Source organism: Antrostomus carolinensis, unplaced genomic scaffold (genome assembly GCF_000700745.2).
Source record: "Antrostomus carolinensis isolate BGI_N321 unplaced genomic scaffold, ASM70074v2 scaffold5824, whole genome shotgun sequence".
Classification (NCBI taxonomy): domain Eukaryota; kingdom Metazoa; phylum Chordata; class Aves; order Caprimulgiformes; family Caprimulgidae; genus Antrostomus; species Antrostomus carolinensis.
Window position 1 is genome coordinate 69,642 of NW_010308605.1, and position 27,730 is coordinate 97,371.

Below are 27,730 nucleotides of genomic sequence, written 5' to 3' on the forward strand. Positions count from 1 at the left end.
AAGTTTCATAGAATATGTATCAAAAGGTCATTTCTAAAGTTTCATTTGAAAGAACGAATTGCGGGTTAAAATCAAACATGCTTGACTACTAAAGTTGCCATTTGGAACATCTTGTTCGCTTCTGCAGTAGATGGTGTTCTTTGTTTGGTCAGCCTTTTATTTCTAAAGCTGTTGCCTAAAGACTATTGTTTAAATAATAATGGCTTTATTCACTGAATTATAAATTATTTGAAGCAATAACTATCAAATTGCAATTGAAGGAAGTTCCATAATGGATCTTTAAGGCATCACTGCAATGCAAATAATAACAATTGAGCTTGTTGATGCCATTCCATTCCCGTTTCAACTGTAATTTTCTCATTAGGTATGTATTACATCTGTATTAAAGCTTCATCTTTTCAGAGACTTCAATTCATGTGCTGTTGTTTCTTTTCCCAGATTGTTTCCCTCAGTAAGTGAAGATAAAAATGAATGGACATATATCAAACACCCCTCCCGGTGGATATGGAAGTTATTTTCCTCAGATGAAGTAAGGTTATGCCTTTGATTTTTCCTTTTATGGATAATTTTTTTTCTTTAGGCTTTAATTTCTGATAGAGCTATAATTATTAGATCCCGTAGGAATAATACAAAGGTGGTTTCTGTAAAAGAACGTGCTGTTTCCAAACCATGTGACTAAACCGACAGGTATGATCTGACTGATTTTATATTAGTCTAAGGGTGAAGCTTTATTACTGAATGAAATCATCTGGAACAGAAATACAAATTGCTGTAGCCATAACGTACTTATTACATGACTCAGAGAGGTTTTCATATACCTGAAATAAGGTTGGCTCTGAGAGAATGCATTTTTGTGCATAAAAGATGAGGCTGCCTTTTCCATCTGTGAGAAAATATTTCCCAGTAAACAGAACTGAGCAACTATTATCTGCAAGCGTTCCCTTGCCTGAGATAAGGGAATGTCCCTGTGTCAGAAGGATGGCACTAGGCTCATTCACAGTGCTAATGAGAATTGACCTAATCTTATGCCAAAGAACATGTATTCATGTATGGAGCAGGGCATCTGTGCTGGCATCTGCTTCTCCTATCGTTGGCCCTTTAAAGGGAGTTTGTATGTGACTCATTCTTGTTGTTACACTGGAAGGATGTTGGATTGCCTTTTCATTTGTTGTAGGCAACGGCAGTCCTTTCAAGTCTTTTATGGAAAGCAGTTGGAATTGTTAAAAATAATTAACACTTGTGTTTGTGGTGAAAAACCCCAAAATGCTACCAAGTCTTTGGCATAGTCTTTATTATTATTATTACTCCTACTACTATTGTTATTGTTGTTATTCTTTGTCGTTGTTATTCTTTGTTATTATTATTTAGTGATATTGATTATTTGTGTTATGGTAGTATCTGTGTGTATACCACACCCCCATTGTGTGTTTTGTTGTATTAATACAATTTAAAAATAGCTCAGAAGGGCTTCCAGATGAAGTGAAACATTCTTTGTTGTATCCGTGATGCGGAACAAATATCCAGTATCATTACCTCTGTTAGTAACATTGTAGGTGTGTGTAGTCCTACATAACATTGGGCTGATGGTTGGACTTGATGATCTTGGAGGTTTTTTCCAACCTTCATGATTCTATGATAAGGGGAGGGTTTTTTTCAATGCCTGTTTCTGTGTGGCAAATTCATCTATACAGAAGTTAACCAGGAATGTTTTCTTCCAGTGGCTATGGTTCCCCAACGTTTGCTCAGGCAGAGAGGGAGCAGAATTCAAGAACAAGTGCAAAAGCTCTTTATGGTAAGGTGATATAAAGTCTCTAAATGTTTATGTTAAAGTTTTTGTTTAAATCTTGATTGTGATGTCATGGTGAAAATATTTTGCATGTATATATCTGAAACTGTATGTACATATGTGTGTGTGTCTATAAACAAAATTACAGAACAAAGTGGTTTTGTTCCTACTAAAACTAACTAGGCTATCTAGAAAATATTTTTATGTTTTGCTAAGCAGAGAACTCCCACCTGCTAATTTTTAAGGCAGCGACATATAAAGTATTTATTACAAAACTTAAGAGTGATCCTATAGCTAAGGTATGTACCAGGGAGAAGGCATTCAAGGATCTAGGTTTGATTCATGCTCTGTCTCTCCCTCTGCCTCCCCAACTTTATCCTCTGCTAGCAGAAAAGGAATTTACAATATTTTTCTTGTTTGACACAAGGATTTCATGGAGGTTGGATATGATGTAGCAGATTTGGAGCCCTATTTGGCCTGCTATTTTCAACAGGCTTTGTGACTGTCAAATGTGATGTTACTTCTAAATGCCTAGACATTTTTACACTTACCAGCTACAGATGTGAGTATTTGTCTTGGCTGTATATGCCACTATCTAGCCCATGGCCAAATCACTGTGGAGGCAGAATGTAGTCATGTTCCTTGCCAGCCAAATTGCATCGTTTCCTGGCCATCCACCTCCACTGTGAATACATCCTGCTGGTAGCTGCTCTGGTCATGGAAATACAAGCAGCAACGAGGCTGAGACATGTTCTGCTGTGTAAATCTGTGCCTGTTGTTAAATGCTCTTTTGAAAATCAGTACAGCTGATGAGACTGGAAGAACAAGGTTTGCAGTGAGGAACTCGTCCTGGGGAGGACCTCTCACAGCTCAGCCTGCTCTAACTTGTGGCATCTACCACCTGTTCTGCAGGTTAATAAACCGGGACGCTCCAAAAAGTGATGGCTAGTAACTGCAACATCCCAACTCATTTTTCTTCCTTCCTATTTTGATGGCTGGGAGTGACCTCAGGGGGTCAGGGGAGTGATGACAGGATGCTTTGTGGCATTAGAACACCATTAAATTTGCCCTTGGGAGGATACTCCGTAGGCTTTGAGTTTGGCTGCGTTGGTTACTCACCTGTCAGCACATGATACAACTTCATTGTACTGGTTGCCTTATTGGCTTTTGAACTGGTTTGACATTTGTGAGGCTAAAAGCCTAAGGAGGAGATTGGAGATCTCCTAGCTTTCCATCCTCTGAAAAGAGCAGTGACGGGAAAAAGCTGACGTGGTTTTGTGGCTGAGGGCACTGTGCTGGAGTAGCGTGAAGATCCACTTCTAGAAAAATCAGCTAAGACAGATGTAGAAACGATTTGAAACATTTATCATTTAAAAAATGATGTTGCATGTGAATCATTCTAAGTTTAAATTTATCTTTTTTAGTGGTACGTTACAAAATCAGTCACTTGACACAGTATTAAAGGCAGGAACTGGATCTGAGGAAATTTCTAAAGCGATCGTTTTAAACAGTGATTTCTGCATCCTGTATGGGTTCACTCCACAAACTGATTGCACGTGTTGACAGAAATAGTAGGTGGTAGCAGAAACCAGGAAGAGACATTGCGAAAAACTCTTAGATTATTTCTTTATAAGACATTAAGAGAGCATAGCGCTTTTCTTTCTCATTTTATATCAGCATCGTAATTTTTCAAGAGTCCGTGTTTTGAACAGCGTGGCAGTATAAGTAAATGTCTTAACCATATTTTCAGTCTTTGTGGACTTTAAAAATAATACCTCTCTGAGCTTTTTCATACCAAATGTATGGGATAGTCATATGTCAGTAGAAGATGGGGACAAGTGAGTAAATTTGAGGTATATAATGGTAAACAGCCTTTCACTTTGAAAATATTTAATTGAATTCAGGTGCTAATTGAAAATACTTACCATATAACTGCTGCGTGGTGAAATGAATTGTTGATTTTGGTTTACTTCCATTGCTAGTAGATACATCACAAAACTGTAGCTGCAGTTGCCAGGAACTGAATGAAGTAGAAATCTCAATTATCCTGGAGCTCTGAGTGAAGATATATTGGCACAGGTTTTGGAGAGGAGTTTGCACATTTAGTGCTTCTGCGCTGTTTTGTATGAGTAAAGAACTAGGCTGTCAGTATTGCCAAATGTATGAACTGGAGAAAACAAGGAAAATGTCAAAAGCTTACCTCAATTTCAGGGCATTTATTTATTTCTTTATTTGCTTATTTATTTATTTAATTTTAGCAACCAGCTTGCTCTTCTGCTGCATCCCATGTATTTATTTTCTTCCTTTGTGATGTTAGGGATTTTTTTGCATGCTGTCCCAAGATGGGGTGGGAAGCACTTTGAGTGATACTGGAATTGTTAAAATGTGTTAAAAATGCTTATTATAAAATATTTTATTTATAACTGGTTTATAATTAATAGCTAAATATTTTATTTGAGATCCATGATACCTGCTATAAAGCAGATTAGAGGTGTCCTAGCTTTCTTTTTATATTTTGTATTATGTACATGTATATTAAATGTACATTATTTATGTAATTACATAGAGCTCATGTATTTAATAGACTCACTTATAATATATCGGAAAAAAATCCGTATAATTTTACTGTAAAGGTAAAATGGACCTTTTGTTTTGTTTTGTTTTAATAAAATGTGACAATGTAATGTTGGCAGCAAAATTTGTCCATGTCATTAGAATGTCATTTGGACTAAAGCACCTCTCCGTGGGTATCAACAAGTGAAGATGGTACCTAGGCTCCTAAGGCACCACTTGATCTTGAATTCAATTTCTTCCAAGCACAGTAAAGACTAAAAAATTATGATTTTTTAATAATTGTTAATAATAATGTGTATATATACGTGTGTGTGTGTTTATACATGTATATGTCATGGCATGAAATTTATCACTCAAGTCCCAGTGCTGAGGCGATTCATGACCAGTGCTTTGGTCGTCAGGCAGAAGGTTGGCCACAGTGCCAGTGGGAGAGGAGGCTGGAGTTTTATTGGTGTTACAGATGATTCAGTTTAAAACTGGACCAGAGCCATCACTCTCTCTGATGTGGTTATCTGGTAGCAAAAACTTCCTTGCAACTGTTTTTGGGGTTTTTTTTGTTGTTTTTTGTTTTTTTTTTTCCCCTGTGTCAAATAATCCCTTAGTTTTCACTCATTTCCTTCCTGAAATGAACTGCTTTCTATTTGTGTGATAAATGATCTTGCTGAACTGGGAGAAGATGCCTTCTGCATATTCTTATGGGCTTTATTTCATCATTTACTTCCCAATCTTTCCATCTGAAATAGGTTTTGGCTCATACTGTCATCTGTTGCTCTAGCATTGGCTTCTCCATCTGTCTTCTGCAACTCTGCTTGCGTCGGTCGGTGCCAATAGCCAGGGCTGTGCTGGGGCTTTGCCATGGAGTGACACAGTGTGGAGCAGCCCCATTGCCCAGGAACAGCGAATTCGTGGTTCACTCCAAATTGTTAGGTTATTATATTGCACAGAATCGAAAGACTTTACTAAAATTGTCTTCACAGAGCAGCAGAAAAGACTCAGTGTTTTATAAGTGGTGTTTATACTCTCGTGGCTGTGATGATGAAGTGCTAGCAGTGAAACTGCACGTGTATTTTTGCATTGCTCAAATACCTCATTCAAAGCAAGGACTGTAGTGTAATAAATTGAAGGAAATCACGAGCAGATCATAAGAGTAGGTAAAAGAGTCCATTAAAAGAAGCCATCCATGTAACACGCTTGTGTTATTTGATACTCAAATGAATTAAACTGACAAACAATTCACTTTCTCTGATATCTAGTTCCACATAACCATCAGGGAGAAGCTTGTGGCATAAATCTCTGAAAGTAATAGTATTTCCTCTCTTAATGAGATTTGTTTTAAGCTGAAGTTTTGACCCTTGTCCCCCCGGATGTGTAGGTCCCATCTCCTGCACTTTGCTCTCAGTCTCAAGTTGAGTTTTTCCAGCTGTTGCAGTACATTCTTAAAGGAGTTTTCAGTGATCAGTCCAATGCAAACCATAAATATACAGTAGTAAACTAAGTATTGGGCTGTTCTGCTTAATGATGTGTGGCAATAATTTATGCTGTCAGTCCAGGTTTCTAAGGACAGCTTGTGAGGGAGACTCTTAATCCATGTCCACATGGATTGCCATCAGATTTCAGGGCTTTGTCTCTTTTGTACACTCATCTTCCAGTTTGGTTGTGGCAGGGGAAAGTGGGATCCACCATTGTCCTTCTTTGTGCTATCATAACTGTAGGGCTGGTAACAGTTATTACATCTGGCCTATGCAATTATTTGTAAGACATCAGTGGAAGTCTAGGCATAGGGATTCCTCATTTCTTTTTTAGACTTTTAGGAACTGAAAATTGGTTGTGCCTAAAGGTATCACAGCCCTAACCAGCACCACCCATGCTTCACATTATCTGTTAAGACCCAGACTGAGATCTTTTGCTTTTGGTAAGGATTTTCCCTACCTAGATAAAGAATTAGATTTCTCTTCCTGTGATGCATTTCTCTGTGCAGTCTTCTGGACGGTGGCACAGAGCCAGGCTACGATAGAGTTTATTATTGCTGCACTGTCTTCCAGTTGGAAAATGGGTGAGACAGGACTCTAACTTTAGCTGTGTCAGGTTCTGTTCATAGCTCTGCCTCAAGGGACCTTGGGCCACACTGTTGTTTCTGTTTGAAACTGTAGAATAGTTACCTTTCCAAAGCATGAAATGATTCTTCATAGAAATAACAGGGGAGAGCACAGATATCTTAATGTAGAGAGGGCAAGGAAGAGAAAGAGTGATGGCAATGTCAGGTCCTGTTTTATTTTGTCCTGTACTGTCTAGTATATTCTTGGCTTGGCTAAAAAGTCTTTGGTCAAGAGGTCATTTTTTGTTTTCTGGTGTTTTGGCTACTTCCAAAATTGGTATGAAATCAGTTCCCTTTCACATGTCTTTGAAACCAGAAACGTGACCCATTCCTGATGACTGGTGAATTCAGTTAAGTTCACAAAGACATAAATAGCAGTAGCATCTCTCCAATGAGATGGTGGGAAGAGTATTAGTTTCTGTGGATCAATGTTTGTGTTCCTTTGAAAGGTTTAGTAGCTAATAGGTCTTACAGTCAGGGCCTATGAGTGAAATGCTGTGCTGTTTTTAAGGTTATTGCCTTTGCCTTGTGAGACATTTTATTTTGCTCAGATTCCTCTGGGTTGCTTTTGCTATAGATTGTGATTAAGAATTTAAGTGTCTTCTGCCATGATCCTTTTTTATTTTTATTTTTTTTCCCTTTAACAGAGGGACAATACTTCAGGTAAATTGTGTGCAGTGTATCAGCAGGGTTTGAGCTAACTGTGGTATTAAGGCTACACTGTATTTTACATGATGGATGTAAGAGCTGCAGTAAGTAGAAAAAAACTCAATAGTTTTGATAGTTTTATTCATCCTTTGATAGTTTTATACATCCTATCTGGAAGTCTCTGTTGCAGAAGTTTGCTTTAGCTTCAGTAACTCTCTTCATGCATGAAGGGACCTGTGAGAGGCAGAGATTGATCAGGAGAGTGAAATGGAGCATAGCAAACATTTTATTTTTTTCAGTGTCAGGGGTTAACCCCAGCTAGCAACTAAGGACCTAAGCAACCTACGCAGTTGCTTGCTCATTCACCATGTCTTCTTCTCACAGTGGGGTAGGGGAGGGAATCAGAAGAGCAAAAGCAAGAATAAAAATGACAGATCGATAAAGACAACTTAATAAGGGAAGTAAAGAGGGAGGGAGAAAAAAAACAAACCCAAGTAGCACAAAGGGAGTTGCTCACCACCTCCCACGAGCGCACCAAAGCCCAGACAGTCTGCACAAGGGCTACTTTGGAAAGACTACTCACCTGTTTTATTGCTGCGCATGGTGTCATATGGTCTGGAATATCCCTCTGGTCAGTTGGGGTCAGCTGTCCCTACTGTGTCCCCTCCTGACTTCTTGTACACCCCCAGCCTCCTCACCGAGGTGGCAGACAGAAATAGAGAAGGCCTTGACTCTGTTCAGCAATAGCCAAAACACTCCTATGTTATCAACACTGTTTTGGTCACAAATCCGAAAGACAGTGCCATACAGGCAGCTGTGAAGAAAATTGACTCCATCCCAGACCTAGTACATTCAGCAAGTCAGCAAATTCTGTTGCTTGTTTTCAGTAGTAGGGTATGAGTTACTTGCCCTTGAAGATCATCCAGTAAGTCAAGAGGTGTTTCAGGGTTTCTATAAAAGCAGTTGGATAAATATTGCTGAATAACAATCACCCACTTTGATATGTGAAAGAGTTGAGGAGATGGAAGCTACATTTCCAGAAGTCTGGCAATGGACAACTCTGCAGGAAAAGAAGGAAAATAAGGATCTCTGTACGGATGAAAAAGACTGAGTTGTGCTCGGATATATCTGACTTGGAAGTGGAAACATGGTGTCCTGGTTTCACTAGCATAGAGCTAATTTTCTTGGACATGGAAGTGTTGTAGCAGGAAGAAGTAGTAGACTCTTGTGTCATCTGGGTAGAGAAGGACACAGAACAGGTTTGCAGGCTTATATCAGTTTTGCTAGAAGTTCAAGGCAGTGGAGCACATCAGCAGAAGGGAGGGTGCCAAAGGGTTTGTGTCCTTCTTTCTGAGGGCAAGGTGAGAACTTGGGGAGGTTTGTAGGTAGAATGTGGGACATGAGCCAGGCACTAGGAGAAAGCAGAGGCCGAGATTTAGTTTTGAGCTACTGGCAAAAACCATGGAAAAGGGGATGCATTATAGATGCCAGTGGTTGGTTTGTTTTTTTTTCTCTGTATTATGTTCATATTATCATGAGGGGATTTTATTCATTCTTCCTTCAGTGTATTTTGTGCCAGGCAGCCAAGAAAACTATCTCTTGGGGAGCCTGGTTTATTAACAGCCAGGTTGACCCTGTATGGGAAAGGAGACTCACTTTCTGACTACTGAATTGTAAAAGGGTTGAAAAACAAAGATTGAGGAAAAAGCTTTCCAGAAGAAATTGAAAAAATTTTCCTGATGCTGGGGTGCTTATTAGAAAATTCCATTTGAAAGGTGAATAATTTCAGGTTGGAGCAGTTACCCATAATATCTACCTCCAGCTCCTCTATAGCAGCGTTGACAACATTCATAACTGCTACAGGCCACTTCTTAGCTCATCCAACCCACACAGAAGTAGTTAAGAGCCTGTGAGGTACTTTCACTTTTTTTTTTTTGTTTGTTTGTTTGTTTGGTCTGTAACTGCAAAAAGACTTGGAAGTCTCCCCAGTTTTAGTTTGCATGCTTTACTGCAGAGTTCAGATTGCATCACTTGGACTCCCAGAAAAGAGTCTCCAAATCTGCATAAGTGACATATGTTACATGGTGGCTCTCTATAGGATGAGAAAAAATGGTGGTTGATGCCCCAAGCCTGCCAGTGCTTAAAAGGCTTTTGGACAGTGCCCTTAATAATGTGCTTTAACTTTTGGTCAGCCCTGAATTCATCAGGCAGTTGGACTGGATGTTTCGTGTAGGTCCCTTCCAACTGAAATTCCTCTCCTCTCCTCTCCTCTCCTCTCCTCCAGGCTCTAATAATCATTCTACCTGCATTAAAGAAACTAATAGGAGTTGTTGGTGAACTCAGTATGGACCACCAGTTGTTGTGGTGACCATACTTTTTGTTTATTAACACAGAGATGGACTTTTGCTAATTGGAAATGTTATTGAAATTCTTGTTACTATTCTGTTGCAATTAAGAATACAGAACTTGAGGGGCTCTCCTTGACTCTCAACTGTAGGCAACCACAGATTTTATTAGGATTCAGAAAGCTCTATTTCTTATATAAACACTATTGTTCTCACCATGACATAGGGTGTTGAAAACCTTGCCATCATGTCTATTGTGAGGGTTAGGGCTGCTCTGTAGAAGAGGATGTATAAATCAGTGCTACAAATGGTCTTGGATATCCTGTCTTAACACAGGACAAAAGTTCTGTGAAGCAGAGTAAGGGAATCTCTTGTAAAAGTTACTCTCTTCTTAATTCCTTTGGAGCCTCTACATATTCTTTGTTTGTTTAAAACAACTCTAACTGTTATTGTTTTCAGGATTTAGAATCCTTAACAGTGGATGTAAAATTTCTTATCCTAGTTTGATTATATCCTTAAAAAAATAATGCTTAAAAAGGTAAGGACAGTCAAAGCTGAATATTTGATGCATTGTTAATTGAAACAAGTGAGATTTTTTTTTTAAACATATATTCTTTCTTACTGGACAGCACTTAACTATCATTTATAGTCCATAACAGAAGACTGTTACCTGATCCCCTTGGAGATGTAACTAATTCTATGGAATTAAACTAGATACTATTTTTTAATTCCCTTGTTTTGTTAGGAACAGATGGGCTTTACTTCTTCAGATCATCATCCAAACAAAAAAAGAAAGGTAGCAAATCAGGCAGTGCTGCTTTACTGGCTGTTTTGTGGGGTGTGCATGTATGTGTGTCTATTGTGGTTAAAAAGAAAATCAACCTCCCCTCCAAAAAAGCTTTAAGTAACGTGCTGCAAAAGCAGAAAAAGTAGTTACAGTTGGAATCAATGCAGATCCTCTTCCCTGGCATTTCAGAATAGTGGATAATTAAAGATACTTATTTTAAAATATTCACACCTTGTTAAAAATTCTGATAATCCATGGAGTTCTTGAATTTGGCTGATTGCACTGCACACTTCTCTTGCTAAAGCAAACTGAGCTGCTGTACAGTAGCAGATCTCTGTGTGTCACAGATCGTGTGCTTGGTAGTAGTCAGCACTTTTTTATCTTGCAAAAAGAAACTTATCTTTCTTGCCAAGAGAATCACACACTTTTATCCACTCCCCCCTCCCCCCAAGTACTCAATTGATGAAATTGGTGGATTTTTTATGTACTTCAGGTACTTTCCTTCTGAACAAAATTAAAACCGCCTATTTTACTTGAACATCAGAAATCAAGTTATTTAATTAAAAGGAGAGAAAAGAATTGCCTACTTGCAGAGCTTCCTTGGACCTCTCTCAGCCAAGTCTCCTAGTGACTTCCTTCCTTAGGCAAAACTCCTGGTCTTCCAGATCAGGCACTTAAGAGGTTATGGTGAAGAAAGAAAAAAACCTTCTGAATGTTGCATTCAAATTTTTTTCCACTAAAGCTTAAAATTTTTCTTCAGCATTCAACCAAATTCATTACTTTGTGGTGTGGGTGTGTGTCATGTCTTCACCTTCCGTTTTCTCTTCCCTGATTTCCTGGTTGTAATAATCAATTGTATGGAGTAAAATGCAAACAATGTTTCTGAATTTGCAGCATTCTGTTTTGTTCAGCTGAAAAAGATTTTTGTTTAGAGGTATTTGAGATAGGTGGTGTGGATTTTTGTGGGTTTTTGTTTTATTTGGGTTTTTGGGTTTGTTTTTTTTTTTTACCCCTTTCTATGTATATTTCTACAGTAGTAATTAATCAAATTGACTACTTTAGGAAGAAATAAAGGATAAATCAGGTGTGGTTTGTGTGTGGCTTTGTTGTTTTGCAGATTTAAAATGTATATCAGATAATACTCATGCTTGCAAGTATGTTCATACAAATTCAGTAAGCCTGATGCTGGTTAACCTCTTGCTACCAAAGTGGCAAACCAGTGATTTTAATAACCAGGCTTCCCACTGGAGTGTTTTCAGTCAGAACACTGCTCCCCTCAAGTGTCCTGACTCACTGTGATGAGATAACTGGCTTTTGTTTGCCCCCACCAGCTCTCTCAACATCATTGACGTAAGTATGATCCTTGTGCTGGACTATGTGGGGGTGAAGGGTTTTTTTTCCTGTCGAAATAAATTATCAGCAGCTCATCTTCTGCTTTTGTATATCCAACTAGTCTTCAGTGTCTCCGAGAAGTATCCAAAACAGCATGATAAGAAGTTGAATGAATAATTATTCTTTCTTTTCCTTCCATCTCTAGAACAAAGAAAGAATTATGCACGAGACAGTGCCAGCAGCATATCCGAAACGTCGCAGTATCACGTAGAGGTGAGACGAGGAGCGATATACCAATTATAGCTTTCAGTTACACACAGTTATTTTTGTCTGTGTGATTTTTGAGGATACATATGCTTGAAGGCATATACAATTTCTAAGTTATCCTGCCAGCCCGCGGTCGCTTCAGAATAGATTACACTGACATGTCTCAAATTCTACAGCTTTGCCGTAATAAGATGAAATTTTGATGTAGAAGAATGTAAGCAAAGTTGTGTGTAGTTTGGCAAACAGACAGGAGATCTCGATGGGATATCAATTCAATGTGTTATGCTGCCCTGTCTCTGAACCTGCCTTCTTGCAAGGATGAAGCAGAGCTGAAAAACCCTGGGCTGTTGGCCAGACACACTGGATGATCTTTAAAATGAATACTTTGATTAGTTATAATCAACAGAGGTGACAGAATATTCAAGAAGGAGCTGAGCATTAACCCCTAAAAGCCCCAGTTAGTCCACTATGTAGTAGTTAGATATATTCTGCCTGCACAGATTCTTCCCCAGTGTGAGGTGCAAAGTTTGTTACTTCCCATCTGAAGCTGCTTTGCAGAATTACTGTATGCTGCTGTTTTATTTTATCCAGGAGTAGTTATATTTAAAATAGTCAGCAAAGTAAGCCTGGGTGCCCACATGTAGCCTGTTAAGCACTTTTGGATGCAATGCCTCATTCTGTAATCTTTGGCACAAACTTTCTCCCACTGCTATCAGACCACTATCCTGGGTCTTGCAAAGACCATAGATTCTCAACTCCTTTTTTTCTGGGTTTTAAATTAGCTGTAAATGGTGAGATCATATGCAGAAGAGTCTTAATTTCAAGTGCTTCTATGCTGTGATCAACTTGCAAATGAATACTTGTGTTTCTTCTAATTGTCTCTCTGTATTTTGCTTTGGTTACTTTGTAACAGTTTTGATACCATGCTGGCATAAAAATTAGTACTTGTATTTGGAGTTTAAGCATTCCTGTGTGAGCAGTCAGTATTGAGTTTGTTTCATTTTACTTCTTTGAGACACTTTGATTATATGCAGCTTGTATCTCCTCTCTTGTCTGTCATAATTAAGTGTTGTTATCCTGTCATAGAAGAAAGCACATTTAATTCTTCTTTTTTCTCTCTTTTTTTTTTTTTTTTTTTTTTTTTTAGTTATTTAGAAGGTAGATGTGCAAGCATATATTAAAATTGGGTCAGCTTGAATGAGTGTAACCAAGTCTTCAGTAAGAATGTTAAGCTGGATTTGTGCCTGGATAAAATGAAATAATTTTATGGGTTGTCTTGCATGGTTGGCATGTTGAAGGAGAAATTTTTCAAAACCATAATGACAGGGAATCTAGTTGAGGTGATGTCTGGGAGGCAGTATTCATTTTCTGGACCATTAATTGAATCTGAAGAATATTCCAAGTTGATGGTGAGCAAAAGTAGTTAGTGTACTACATTTCTACTGTGATCCATATAAAAGAAATAACTAGCCTGTCCATAAGGTCTCCCAGTCAGATGCAAGTCCATCATGGTTGCCATCAGCATGCTAGCTGGCAGCTCTGGAAGAGATGAGGACACTCCAGGTCAGGGTGATGGTGGAGGTATGTTGGCAGGGTGTTTCTGGGAAGCTTCTGCTAATGCTTCCTGGATTCAGCTTGCCAAGAGAGACAGGTTTTCACTCCTCAAGAAAGCTAATTAAATACTCAGGGTTTAATTTTAGCTGCGATACCTGAAAGATGTCAGAATACGCCTTCAAGTCTAACCACTTTAGTGAGGAAATGCCAGAGGATGACAAACAGTGAGTTACAAAAATTGGTTGATTTAAAATGACATTATGGACTGAACAACCTCTCTTATGGTTTATTGGTGGGATCTGTCATATGCAAAAGTGCTTTTATTAATAAATAATTTGTGTCGCTATTTCCTGACAATTTGAATACTGACACTGCCAAGCAATAGGGAAAATGGCTTTTTTTTTTTTTTTTTTTTTTAATAAATGTACGTCCCATTCACTAGCACTTGACCACCTTTGTTCTGGACCGAAAAGAGGCAATGATTACAGTAGATGATGGAATAAGGAAGCTGAAATTGCTGGATGCCAAAGGCAAAGTGTGGACTCAAGATATGATTCTTCAAGTGGATGACAAAGCTGTCAGTTTGGTGGACTTGGAATCAAAGGTAAGATCTGTGAGTGGCAGTGTTATTTTCAGAGAGAGAGAGAGAGAGAGGAAAAAAAGAGAACAGTCAGAAAAATTATGTATGTGAGATTTGGGATTTTAATTAGCTTATTATCACTTTCCATTTTTAACTCGTGCAGCTTTTCAGAGATCAGGACACTGTAGAGGAAGGTGGTGTTTTGTGTTTGATTTTTTTTTTTTTCCCTCTTCTGGCAGAATGAACTGGAGAATTTTCCTTTAAGCACCATTCAGCATTGCCAAGCTGTGATGAATGCATGCAATTACAATTCAATTCTTGCATTAGTGTGTAAAGAACCAACCCAAAACAAGCCCGATTTGCATCTTTTCCAATGTGATGAGATTAAGGTAAGGAAGCAATGGAGATCTGCTATGACTGATTTGAATAGGGGAAATTTTATGAATTGGCAAGTTTGGTGGATAAAATCAATTGTACTGCTTCATAGAAAATAATTGTGTTCTTTTAGTCTTATAAATACACTTTAATTAATTTATGATATGAACACTACTTATAGTATGTTACTAAATGTGATATGTCTTGCAAGAGAGTAGTCCTGTGTGCAAACTGAATATTTAGTGCACGTGCAAATATGTTGTTATTATAAATATTGGTTCTTGGGCTCTGTAGCTGTTTATTTAGGTTTGCAAATGAATAAAGCTCTGGAGTATGTATATGGTTTACATTCACACTTCTGAAGAAAACAGTGTAAAATAGTTTGAGTTATCTCAAATTTATCTTATAATCTATACAAAGCACTCATCTGAGCCCTGAGGCTTCCTTAGTCTTTCCCCTTTTTCTGCTCTTTTTGTCACTAGACAATTAAACCTTCTCTACATTCACACCTCTCTGCATCTCTGCTCTGCTGCAGAGATAATGAAAATATTACTTGCAGGAGGGGCAAAACAAGGAAAGAGACTGTTCATCTCTGCTTAAAATATTTCCTTCAAGCGTAAATACATTTTTAATGTATTCTGCAATACTTCTGTATTTCTAGGGTTATAAATTTTAATTTGTTAGCTACTCTATATAATTGGTATTTCTTTAAATTCCAATTGATAATGTAATGGGGCTGTTTTTGAAAGGTTAGATCTTTCTCCCTTGCTTTTTTCCTGCTTTTAATTAGAAGTTACAATGAACCTCAGGAGCCTCTGCAATAAAAAATTAGTTAAAATCAATAATATTTGGGACATTCACTATTTTCTAAACAAAAAATTGTGAAACAATAAATACCAAGAGTATGATTAATGTAATTCTTCTGAGTTTAAGTTCCTCAAACCCCCTAAAGTTTTTTCTACTAATTTTTTAACCTTAATGTATCCTCTTTCCATATTGTATAGCGCAGTTCATTAGAGCCCAAGAATTCCTTTAGTCGTCTTGTATCCTAAATTCAACAAAGTCTTCTGGTCCTGGCAGAAGTTACATATTCCTCCCAAAAAGTGACATACTCATCCATTACAGGGTACTAAGAAAGACATGGACCTTGTAGTGTAAGCCAGGCATTGACAGATTTGGGCTTTGACAACCTGTGTAGGAAATTAATTTGTCAGCTGAAGACGTGTAACAGAGCATTCTAAATCCTACGAGAAGCAGTGACCTATTTAATGCAAGATCTATTAAAATAATGCCTTAGACATGCATCAAAATTTCACTTGTAGGCCACTGGTAGAGGCAGACTGCAGTTATCAGGAGGCAGGAACCTACTAAGATTAGGAAGTGTTCTGAAAAATCCATCTTCTATTAAATCAAAGAGAAATTGGAGACTATCGTTATTCCTTGAAGGAAACTGTATCACTACAAGTTACTTTCCTAATCCTTTGTGCTGCTGCTATCTATAGTAGTTTTGTTGCTACTACCTATAGTAGGGTTTTTTTTATAGTATGTCTTTTGCCTAACCTGCTTGAGAAAAACAGAAATGACGTACATGGAGGGGAAAAAATAGCTTATTCAATAATGGTTGACTTGAGATAATTACCAGTGTTCAGACAAATTTGGTATCTAAATGACAATCTCATCTGATGATAATGCTTGAGATTGGAACAGTGACAAAAATATCAATTCCCAGACAACAGCATTGTGTGTTTCTTCATTCAGTTTATGTGTAAAATAATAAATGGGAACTTTTAAATAAATGGGATTTGATAAGGGATTCTGGAATCTAAAGATGCCCTAAAAAAAAGTGCATGGAGAGATATAACTGATAAATTAATGGTTTCTGCTTCTGTCTTTAGGCTAGCTTTATTCATGAAGATATTGAAAGTGCAATCAGTGACAGCAAGAGTGGGAAACAAAAAAAGAGACTTGAAACACTGAGGTAAAAACCTAATTTCTTGCCAGTATATAGGATCACCAAATAGTGTTATCACATTCAGAAGCTCTCCAAGTCTGCCTGCTGTTTTTTACTCTTTATCAATAGATGATAATCACAGAATCACAGAATGTCAGGGATCGGAAGGGACCTCGAAGGATCATCTAGTCCAATCCCCCTGCCGGAGCAGGAACACCTAATATACTTAAAAAACCACACATAGAGGCTTTGCTTTAATAATTAGCTCATGCTCTCTCAATTTATAGCATCACTCTTACCTTTCCTGATTCCACCTTAGTGACGGGAACAGCTGCCACCAATACCAGTCTCCGTTCTGCATATGGGTCAAGTAGTTCAGAATTTAAATTAAAAACATAAATGCCCCATAAGTGCAAGTAAGTAAGATCCTGATAAAAGGGTTTGGGATCTAAAGATGTTAAATAAAACAGAAACTGAAGATTGAATAGTCTTTCTGTCTATCTGTTTAATGATGCTGAAGACTCCTTGTTTCCCTCATAGCAAAAGTTTCTCTGCCAGTAAGAAAAATGAGGGAAAAGAGTCTGTTGGTTTCAGAGAAGATTAACACAGAAATGAGAGGAAGCCAACAGAGGTATAACAACAAGGACACAAATATATTAGATACTGAATGGTTATGGTGGCAGTCTGTTGAAAATTTAGTATTTAACCGCATGTCTCTCGATAACACTTAGTTTTGTGGTTCAGATAGAGAAGTCTTTGCTGGGCAAAAGTCATTAAGTAAAAACATAATCATTATATGAACAAGTTTAGAACAGTCTTAGTTACCTATTAAATTCTGATGTGCAACTCATGACATTTTCCTCAAGTAATGGACACTCCTATAGAACCAAAAATATCTGAACTGTGGGTTTAAAATTAAGTAAGTACACTTTACCATTTGTGGGACTCTAACAAACAAGTACAAGCACAAAGAGGTAATCCAGGAGGACTCAAACACATTGGATGTACTGGGAAACTAATGAGATTTAATTGTGAAAAGAATGTAGGTCAGTACATCTAGTGGGAAAAATAACCTGAGATATCAGTCTCCGAGGACTGTCAGGCCAAGAGGTTGTGAGTACATGACAGCTCAGCGCCCGTTTCTCGCTGTCATATCATGTATGTGCTGACACTGGGTCATGGGGAGAGACCCTCCTCCCTGACATTGCGTTGTCAAGTTGCTGCAAGGTTACTGACAAGAAGTGTGGGATGTGCAGAGAAGAGCACCCAGGAGACTGGAAGAAGGAATGGTGATGGAAGCAGTATTTTTTTGTTCAGTGTTCAAATACCAAATAATACTTGATGTTTTGTGGTGGTGTTGAATGCCATGAATGAGATGGGATTATAAAAAGAAGAATTTAAGGTGAGATTTTGCTTGTAAGTGGGGATGTGGAGAAGGCATGGGATGCATGTGTCACAGGAGTTGCTGGGATTTTTTGTCATTTGGTATCAAGTTGTAGAATACCTTCAAAGACCTTTTTCCTTATGGTATTTAAAACTCTATTAAGAACAGGAAAAATAGAAAATTGCAGGTGGGAAAATTGATACAGTCTATGATGGGATGATACATTTGTATTGAGACAGGATGAACAGGCCACTGAAATAAAAAGGAAGAACAACCTGTAAATTTAATTGGTTTTGTTGGTAGAGTTTTAAAAAGCAGGTGGTTGACTACCTGTCAAATTTAGGGACTAGATAATCAACTTGTGATGGCTGAAAGGTAACTTACAATCAAAAATTTCAAACAAAATGAAAGTCCACCCATATGGACTGCATATGGTGGTAAAAATGCCATCTGGTAAACCCAAGCTGCTGAATTTACCTGTGTAAACTGGCAGATCTCTAGGCATCAGTATCTGTGGCACTCCTTGGGGATTTTCCACATGGCCAGGTGACACAGATTTGCTAACCCCATCATGGAATGGATTTCCTACTATGTTTAACATATTTACACATCATGCTCTTGAGTACTCCTTACTGGGCAAGTCCATAGTATGTTCAACAGTAGAGGAAGTCCTTGTAAAGCCTCCTTGTCCTTTCTGATTATGCACTACAAAATAGAATGTTTCTACTTCAAGTGTCACTTCTGGGCATTTTTCTCTTCCTCTAGGATGATATCCAAAGCTGACAGCACCATCCCTCCACCTCCGCGGGCACCTGCCCCTGTGCCACCCGGGACCATCACCCAGGTGGATGTGAGAAGCCGCGTGGCAGCGTGGTCCGCGTGGGCTGCAGAGCAGGGGGAGTGTGAGTATTTCTGGGAGCCTGCTGACACACAAACAGTTGTTCTGGGCAGTAGGTTTTTATGATCCTGGGTAATAACAAAAATAATTTGGAAAGACCACTACAGTAATTGAATCCAGATACAGAAATGGTTGAACGAGGTCACCCCTCTGTCCTCGCTGAGAGCAGACAGGATTATTCTCCCAGTCTAGTCTGAAATGCCCCAAGCCACCCCTGCCTCATCTGGAGAATAAGACCTGTCTGCCGTAATCTGACTTGTCATTTACTTGCACTTATCCATTTTCTGAATTTCTGTTCAGAACTGTTTTTACTTGTGTTTAGCTGGGTGAGGGTGTGAGCTACCAATTTTGACCTGGGTTTTTTTGTGGACATAATAACATTCACAGTAACCAATACTGTCATCACTAATAATTTAATGATGCTCTCTTCAGTAATAGGGAGAGCGTAGGCCAGGTATTATGGGCAATTAAAAAATACAATAATGGATTAAAAAGTGTCTAAAGATCAACTTTTTTATTATTATTTTACAATTTTCTTTATAATGGCCTATATGGCTAAACTAGGGGTTTTTTATTTTATTTTATTTTTTTTAAACCCTTAACCAAGGAATACTGTAGCATTTCTAATGCATTTGGGGTTTTTTTGTTTGGTGGTTTGTGGGGCTTTTTAAATCTCTAATGAAAACATTTTTATTTTGACTGTATTTCTTTGGAAAAAATGTTCTTTAGAAACAATAAAGGTTCTTCTGTAAAACAGATTGTATTAAGGTTAAGGCGAAGCCTTTTTTTGTTTTGTTTGATTGGGTTTTTTTTGATAATAGATACTAAAATTTTAGAATTAGAGGTTATTAACCATGGAGTCTTATTGTTTTTTTATTTATTAAAACTATATCTATTTGACTCAACAAAGTATACAACTATGCGAAGAAAATGACTAAAAATGTTCAGAGGAATCTGTAATGTTAAGAATGTTTTCACCTCCTAATCTACAACATTACATGTCTTGAGTAAAGGCTCAAGACTGTTCTTCTGCTTGACTTGTCCTCACTTCATAAAAGTGTCATGATTTTGTCAATTGTCTTGCCAAACCACTGTGGATCTGAGTTCCTGCAGTCCCTTTAATTCCACTCGTGGATCTTTTCTAAAATGTATTTACTAAAATCCCACCTGCTAAAAAACACAAAGCAGTGTTTAGTGTTACTTAAAAATGCAAAACATTTCTCAAAATATTAACCCTTGTTGTTTTCAAATAAAAATCACTGACTGTCCATTGTTGTTTGGATATAAAATTTCTATCACCTCATTACCTCCTATTTCTATGTTGCCAGACTGCATCCCTTTTTGCTAATTACCTTTTACTTCAAAATTGTCTTTCAAGTCACAGCTACACTGTTTCTTCCTTCTGCTGGAGTAGCTTTCAGTGTATTTTGCAAAATGGGATGATTTCTCATTACACATTGTATTTATCACCTGCCACTTTCTGCTGTAATTTTTTATTTAGACCCTGGTACCGCACTTCTTTGGTCAACTTCATTTACGCAGCTGAGTTAACTGAAAACATACACTTAAGCTTTTTTTTTTTTTTTTAAATGAGACTTGGCAGAATCAGGCATTAGGCTGCAAGATGTTCAGATTGTGTGTGAAGTGAATGGTACAAACAGTTTTGTCCATCTTTTTCTTACAGTAGTATGGTATAAAGCATAATATGCCTAGGAAATGTTGGTTACTAATTCTGCATATATAGATGTTTTATTATCTTCTTCCCTTTTCTGCAGTTGAAAAACATAGACAATACCATGATCATGAAGAAACAGCAGAGATGATAGCAGCCAGGATTGACAGAGATGTTGTAAGTGAGAAACTACAAATGATGTTGCTTAATATCTGTGAAATTTTGCAGCCCTACCTACTTCATTTTCCACATGGAAAATTCAGTTCTAGAGGAAAGATTTGCAGGCAGCCTATGTATGGTAGACCTAAAAATGAATAGGGAGTAGTTATTTTTCTCTTCTTTAAAAAAAACAAAAAAAAAAAAAGGACTGAATGTTGATGTAAAGTTTTCTCCTCTGAAGAGCTAGAAATATAAATAGTAGTTTTGTGTGGCAGACCACCATATTCAGCAAACTACGTAAGGATAAAAATTCCACCAATTTAGTGGGACTTTAGATGTGTGCAATATCTTGCAAATAAGCATGTGGTCATTTCTGAAGACAGGTGGACCATGTATATGTGTAACCTAAACTTTTCTTGCCTATAAGCAACAACATTGCACAAGTCCTATGATGTATGTGGTATCAGATGTTGCCTCATTTGTCAGTTATAACTTTCTACTTTTCTACTCTGCTGTTGCCCTCTGCAACATCAGAGGGTCTTGAGGGAAACATGTTGGGGCTTACTGAATTGGTGTATTTGTGTTTTTCCCAGAGGCTTATTCTTTCTCCTCCACTTGCTCTTTGAAAACAATTCTTCAAAGAGCATTTCTCTATGAAACCACATTCTGATATTCAATAAATAGCTTAATACTTTGTATTAAAGGAGATTAAGAAGTTATACTGTTTAGGAAAAGACTGTCCATTCGAATAATTAGAAATTTTTCGTGTACTGTCAAAGAAAATTTAATTTGTGAACAAATTGTGTAATTGCAATCTGAATTTAATAATCTTTTTCCTCACATTTTAAAAACTTCCAGTGGCCCTAAGTTTTTAAAAATCTAAGATTTTAAATACTTTATAAATGTGTAAAGTTAAGAACATAATGAATCTAAATATTACATGTTCTAGGATTGAGTGAGGAAGATGTTTTGTTTCTGAGAGTATGGTCATTTTAATTTCTGGAGTATATCTGCTATAGATTCTGTAGAGAAAATGTTACTTTATTTTCTCCCATAGCAAATTCTGAACCATATTTTGGATGACATTGAATATTTTGTTACCAAACTTCAAAAAGCTGCTGAAGCTTTTGCTGAACTTTCAAAGAGGAAGAAAACTAAGAAAAGTAAAAAGAAAGGACCTGGAGGTAGGACTTCTTACTGCATACTATTCTGTTTCTCTAAAGATTGTTGAACTAGCTACCAAATGTGTCTTTTTGTGTTAGGTTTTTTTTCATTAATATAATAATTTTCTTTCTCTTTGAGCACAAAAAATCCTATGCGGTCTATTCTTAGAGGAAAACCTATGAAAATCATTTGCTTGAAGTCAGTGGGGAGTTAGTAATTAGACATGTGACCACAGAATATGTCATATTTCTATATTTACAAAATTCTGTAAGTTGGTAAATTTATTATGTGTTAATATGTTTACTATATCTGTAATATTTATAGAAATTATATACCAGATAACTGGATATTTAAAAATCTTATTTTGTTCACCAGAGGGAGTTCTTACCCTCCGTGCAAAACCACCAGCTCCAGATGAATTTGTTGACTGCTTCCAAAAATTCAAGCATGGCTTCAATCTTCTGGTAAGTGACTGCTAGGGGATATGGTGGTGTGAGGCATGTGGTAACAGTTAAGTATAGCTCATGTTAAGTATAACATGATCTTTGTTTTCCTTTCAACTACAACTTAAGTTGGGTGTCAGTTTTTTGCATTGGTTTTCCTTATTCCTCTAGTATGAAGTGAAGAACTAAAATTATGGTGAAAGATGAAGAAAAGAAAGAAGAATCAGTAACATCATGAATTTGCTTTGTAGTTATTTTTAAATAGGGTTTTCTTGGAGGTTCCTGTTATTCCAGAGAGTGTGGATGCTTTATTGTTGATGCTCTTGAGGGAGCTGCAGAAGGTCATCTTGTCTTTGGGAATGCTGTAATCAAGTTTTCTGCCTTCTGCCTAACTTTCCTCATGCCTTGTCTATGTAGAGAAACCTTATGGATCTGAAATGCCCTTCTGCTGCCAGCTGTGCAGAGATAGTCACGCCATTCAGGGAGTTGTGAGACTGAGTCTGTGTTGTCTTGGTCTCCACTGCTCATTCAGAAAGAGCAAACGCACAAGTATCCTCTTCAAGAAAGCTGATACACATGGAAATGTTATCTGGTTTGGTCCTTGGCTGACACACGGGAAGATAGCTCAGCTGATAGTTGACTAGACTTGGACTTTCACCTTTTCCTTCTCCATCCAAGGCTGAACTGAGGCAAGAACAGAGCTGGCCACCTCTGGCCTAAGTTGACCTTTGAGCTTTGGGATGCTGCTCCTCAAGTTCTGTACGCAATGATTAGTTGAGCATATGTCTTTTTCAGCATTGTTATGTTTCTTCTTTTTGTGGTTCTTTAAAGGCTTTTACTTGGGAAATTTGAGTTTAAATCATGAAAGTATTTCTAGGAACGTCTGTGGGGATCATGGCTCTATTGCATGCTTGCCAGCATCACCAGCTGTGGTCTTAATTTAGTTTTATTCAGCTACACCCATCAGACTCTATGTGCTTGTTGCTGTCATTACGTAAGACCTTTCTGGCCTCAGGATGCTCCATCTGACAAATTGGTGTGACTTTATAGGTTCTTGACAAGCAGAGGTACTAATTCAAGAGCCTTCTACAGGCATCTCCTCTTCTGCAAGTGCTATTAAAAGAAGGCAGCATGTTGGACACCTTCAAAGTGTTTACTTTCAGATACTGACTGGGGAAGCTATGAATGACAACGGGGAAAATTGTTCTTGCATTCACTGAGTCAAAACAACTTTTTTTCTTCCTCTTGGTGAATGAATTCTGATTACAGGCCTGTAGGAGATATTTAGAAATGTTAAGACTATATATTTAAAACAAACAAACAAACAAAACCAAACAACCCTAAATCAAAGGGTTATTCTGACCTTAAAGGATTGCTGTTTTGTCAGGGATGGATGTCTTGGAACATGCTGATTCTTCTCAGTAATAGTGCTTGTAACATTCATTTATTTCCCCATTCTTACTTCTTAGCACGTTCTGCATTTAAGTTAGTTTTTCACCCAAGAACGACGTGTGCATCTTTGAATCTTTATCTTCTGTGCAGGAGAAGAAGCAGTTCTTGTTTTGGTGCTCAGCAGCTTCTAGGACCTGGTTTCTAATGTTGCTCTTGAAGACTTGTGCTGTAACAATGCTTTACTTCAGCATCATTGCAGGAGCCACAAAAGCCTGAAATTTTACTTCCTGGTCCTTTATGTCAGACATGGAGAACTGTATAAAATGAAGAATCTAGTTTAAAAATAAAAGAAGTAGGTAGAAGAATAAAATCTTTGCTGGTAGAATGGAAACAGTTGTAAACCACCATGCTGGAAGCTCCTAGAAGGTGTCTAACATCTGTCAAAAACACTTCAGAAAGACTGAAAGTTGTGACTGAAGAACAATGTATAGGGAGTTATTAGAAGTAAAACCACATCCTCCTCCTTTCTTCATTTGGAGGCACGCTCTAGGAGGTTAGATGTAAAAGTAGAATGAGGCTAGCCAAAAGCAGTTCGAGGAACAGACAGCAAGACGCAATAAAATCTACTATAACTTTTTAAAATACATTCTGGCATGCTGCTTACTTCTGGAGTCTGCAGGGCCAGTGGGTGATCAGTAAATTAAAAAAATCCTCTGCAAAGCTGTGTCAGAGAAAGTATATGATTTTTTTTAATGTATATATTTACTTGGAAAAGCTTGATAGTGGACAACATGTTAATGAAAACCTTTTGTTTTCATTAACAAAAAATGGGGGCAGCAAGAGATTATCTGTTTCATATTGAAGAACTGGTAATGGATTAAAGAACAGCCAATCAAAATGGCAAGTTACAGGCAGATGAAGCCCTGTTTGAGTGGGCACCATTCATCCATCTGTTCCAAAAACTAAGTCAGCAAAGCACACAGTGTGGTGTGTAACCTCTCAAACTGCCTTCCTTCCAGAGGAAGAGAAGTGGTTAAGGTAATGCTGATAATCTTTAAAGTCATTTTAAGGATCTGAAGGACTACGACAACCAGGTACTCCTGAGGTAGCCACATATGGGATGCAATTTGTAGGCAGATATATTAAATTGAAGAAGAGCAAACATGCATCTTGCAAACAAAGAATGTCTACAAATCCATCAATTATTTGATTTTGTTGCTTTGGATTTCTAAAGGTTGCACACCCTGAAGTTCTTAAAGAAACAGAGCTACTGTGAACTTGAATGTAACTTCTTAGATTCTTGTTTGGTAATACAGAAAACAAATTACAGAACTAAAATGCTGGATCAAAGTGCAGTAAATTCAGCAGTGAAGTCCCACACATGGTTCTGCAGAGACCTTTGGTGTCCAACTTATTGACATGTGTTTTGGCAAATGGGGAGTGTAGGGTCTACAAGTGTAGAAATATCTACATATAAAATAGCATATAAATAGCATTTAATGTATAAAATAGCAGATAAAGTGACAGATGAAATTCAATGTTGATAGATATGATAGAGCATGGGCAGGTAGGGAAAAATCTCATATGTAAAACAAAGCAGAACAAAATGTTGATGTGTTACAGATTCCTGTGAGAATGTCATCCATGTTCAATAATGATAAACCAAACAAATGTTAAGAACCATTAGGAAACAATAAAGAAAACTAACAAATAAAGAGCATCAATATACTGTTATGTTCCCTGGCCTGATTTTGTTCCCAGTGAAGCAAAATTGAAGAAGGTACAGGAAGGGCAAGAATGCTCGAAGGAGTTGCTTTAGCTTGGAACAGACCAGACTGAGGAAGAATGTAATAAATCTGTAAATAGTTATAAGCATCACTGGAAAAAAGCAAGTAGAGAAAGTCTGCTCAGTTTTCATTTGGAAAAAAAACTACAGAATACTAATAAAACTAAGAAGGCAAATTTCCAAAGTAGATGCTTCTTTACAAAGCCTATAATGCTGTTGTGGAACTTCTTCTTTTGCACAATAGGTGCTAAAGATATACATGGATTCAAAAGCAGTTGGATGAACAAGCACTTGCACGTAGCAGATGTTGCAGACAAAATACTGGGCTTAGGCAGACCTGTGACCTGACCAGGGATGGCCATTCATCTGTGAAGTATTTATTGGCATAAAAAATTAACCATTTCTTAACATGTATCATTTTCCCATTCCTTCAGGCCAAATTAAAGTTCCATATCCAGAATCCTAGTGCAGCTGAACTGGTTCATTTTCTCTTTACCCCACTACAGATGGTAAGCTTAGTTTTATAATTTTCTCAGTGTTTTCCTTCAGAACTCTTGTATTTTTGTGCTCTGTAACCTTCTCAAGGATAACAAGATTGCAATGTTGTGTCCCTGGACAGTAACTAAGGAGAAACTTGTATATCTCAGGATGAGATTCTCTTTAGAAAATAACTTATATGCTTTCCTGTGTATAATCTCATATATTAAATATATTTATTTAAATCATCTTTAGGTTTGTGTGTTGCAGTTTACAATTATAATTTTTAATTAAAATAAAAAATTGAGACAATTTGCATAATGCAGGAGGACAGAGAGTTGAAAATAATTATATATCTGTTTAATGGAAGTATGTATGGTTTTGATTAGTAGAGTAAAAATAACATTGGCAAAAGTGGGTCTAAATATAAAATGACTGGTGACCAGAACAGCAGTTCTTCTGCAATAAATAGTTTAGTTAATCTGGAGGACATTGAGACACATTGTTAGCTTCTCGGTGGTTTTTATTTTAGGGAGGGGGTTGTTTTTGTGATTAATAAATGCTTCCTAGCAGCGCTGTAGGTAACTTATATTCACAGGAACTTCCTTACTGACAATGTGTATGTTCTGTGTATTATTTTCCTACTTGGATTTAGGTGGTACAGACAACAGGAGGTCCAGAGCTTGCTGGTACAGTACTCAGCCCTCTCTTAACAAAAGATACTATAGACTTCCTGCGATTTACTGTCACCGGTGAGGAAGGACAGTTATGGATGTCATTGGGTGACACATGGACCAAAGCCAGGTGAGAAAAAGCTTTTGTGTATTTTAAAGATGATCTCTAAACTCAAGGTCGTTGCCACGATCTTAACCAGGTTATCCACCCACCAGTGAACTCAATATTAATTTGTTAGGCTTTGGACTCTTCAGAACTGTTCTTCAGAGTTTTTGGAAAGGAAGTCAACAGCATCAGTAGGATTTAGGAGTGGTTTGATTTTAGTGGTCTCAAGAAGGGAGAAAATGTTGACAGAAATTTTTATTTTGTCCATGGTATCAAGAACCTCTTGACATAACCTGTTGTAGTATTTTTTTTCTGAACTGGCCCTTGCATCTTTCCAGTTGTTTTTCACCATTAATTTTCCAACACAGCTGTCTGTACTTCATTAAAAATCAGTTTGAAGAAGCTGCAATAAAAAGTGACAAAATATTGAAGAACAGGATACAGATTTCTATTTTCAATTTCCAATCATTATCAAAAGCTAAAAGTTTACAATGTCTTTACTTCTTCAAAAGCATCATAATGCTATAAAGAAAATGCTTATAATTTTCAAACACCATTTATTGGCTGAACCATGTTACATGTGCATAATCTACATGTTGCATTTAATGGATTTACTATTATTTGTTATATGAATTCACTATTTAGAAAGACATTGAAGTGCTGGAGCGTGTCCAGAGAAGGGCAACAGAGCTGGGGAAGGGTCTGGAGCACAAGTGTGCTGAGTTTACGGCTGAGGGAACTGGTGTTGTTTAACCTGGAGAAAAGGAGGCTGAGGGGAGACCTTGTGGCTCTCTCCAACTCCCTGAAAGGAGGGTGTAGAGAGGTGGGAGTTGGTCTCTTCTGCCAAGGAACAAGCGATAGGACAAGAAGAAATTGCCTCAAGTTGCACCAGGGGAGATTTAGATTGTATATTAGGAAAATATCTTCATTTAAAGGGTTTTCAGGCATTGGAAGGGGTTGCCCAGGGCAGTGGTTGAGTCCCCATCCCTGGAGCGATTTAAAAGACATGTAGATGTGGTGCTTAGGGACATGGTTTAGTGGTGGACATGGCAGTGTTAGGTTTTTGGTTGAGCTCGATGGTCTTAAAGGTCTTTTCCAACCAGAATGATTCTATGATTATGGTTAGGCTTAGCTAAAAATTAACTATTTTTTTCATTTCTTGTTTTTGAGGTAAGTATATGGTTTGAAAACAGAACATGCAAAAGAAAAATCTTAAATTAACAAAGTGTATTTTAACTGTGTAATCTATGGTAGATAAGTACATTTGTTGATGTTTAAGTG

At 37.5% G+C, this 27,730-nt stretch overlaps 1 protein-coding gene across 1 annotated transcript; it reads left to right on the forward strand.

Annotated features, from left to right (window-relative positions):
* Positions 1-442: 442 nt before the first annotated feature.
* Positions 443-26,477, forward strand: EPS8 (EGFR pathway substrate 8, signaling adaptor). Its single transcript, XM_010165820.1, has 12 exons — positions 443-529; positions 1,719-1,792; positions 11,773-11,840; positions 13,831-13,992; positions 14,208-14,357; positions 16,239-16,321; positions 18,444-18,580; positions 20,352-20,425; positions 21,465-21,591; positions 21,947-22,035; positions 25,627-25,701; positions 26,325-26,477. Exons 1-12 carry the CDS (start codon positions 468-470, stop codon positions 26,475-26,477), a joined length of 1,254 nt encoding a protein of 417 aa, XP_010164122.1. The 5' UTR covers positions 443-467.
* Positions 26,478-27,730: the final 1,253 nt, after the last annotated feature.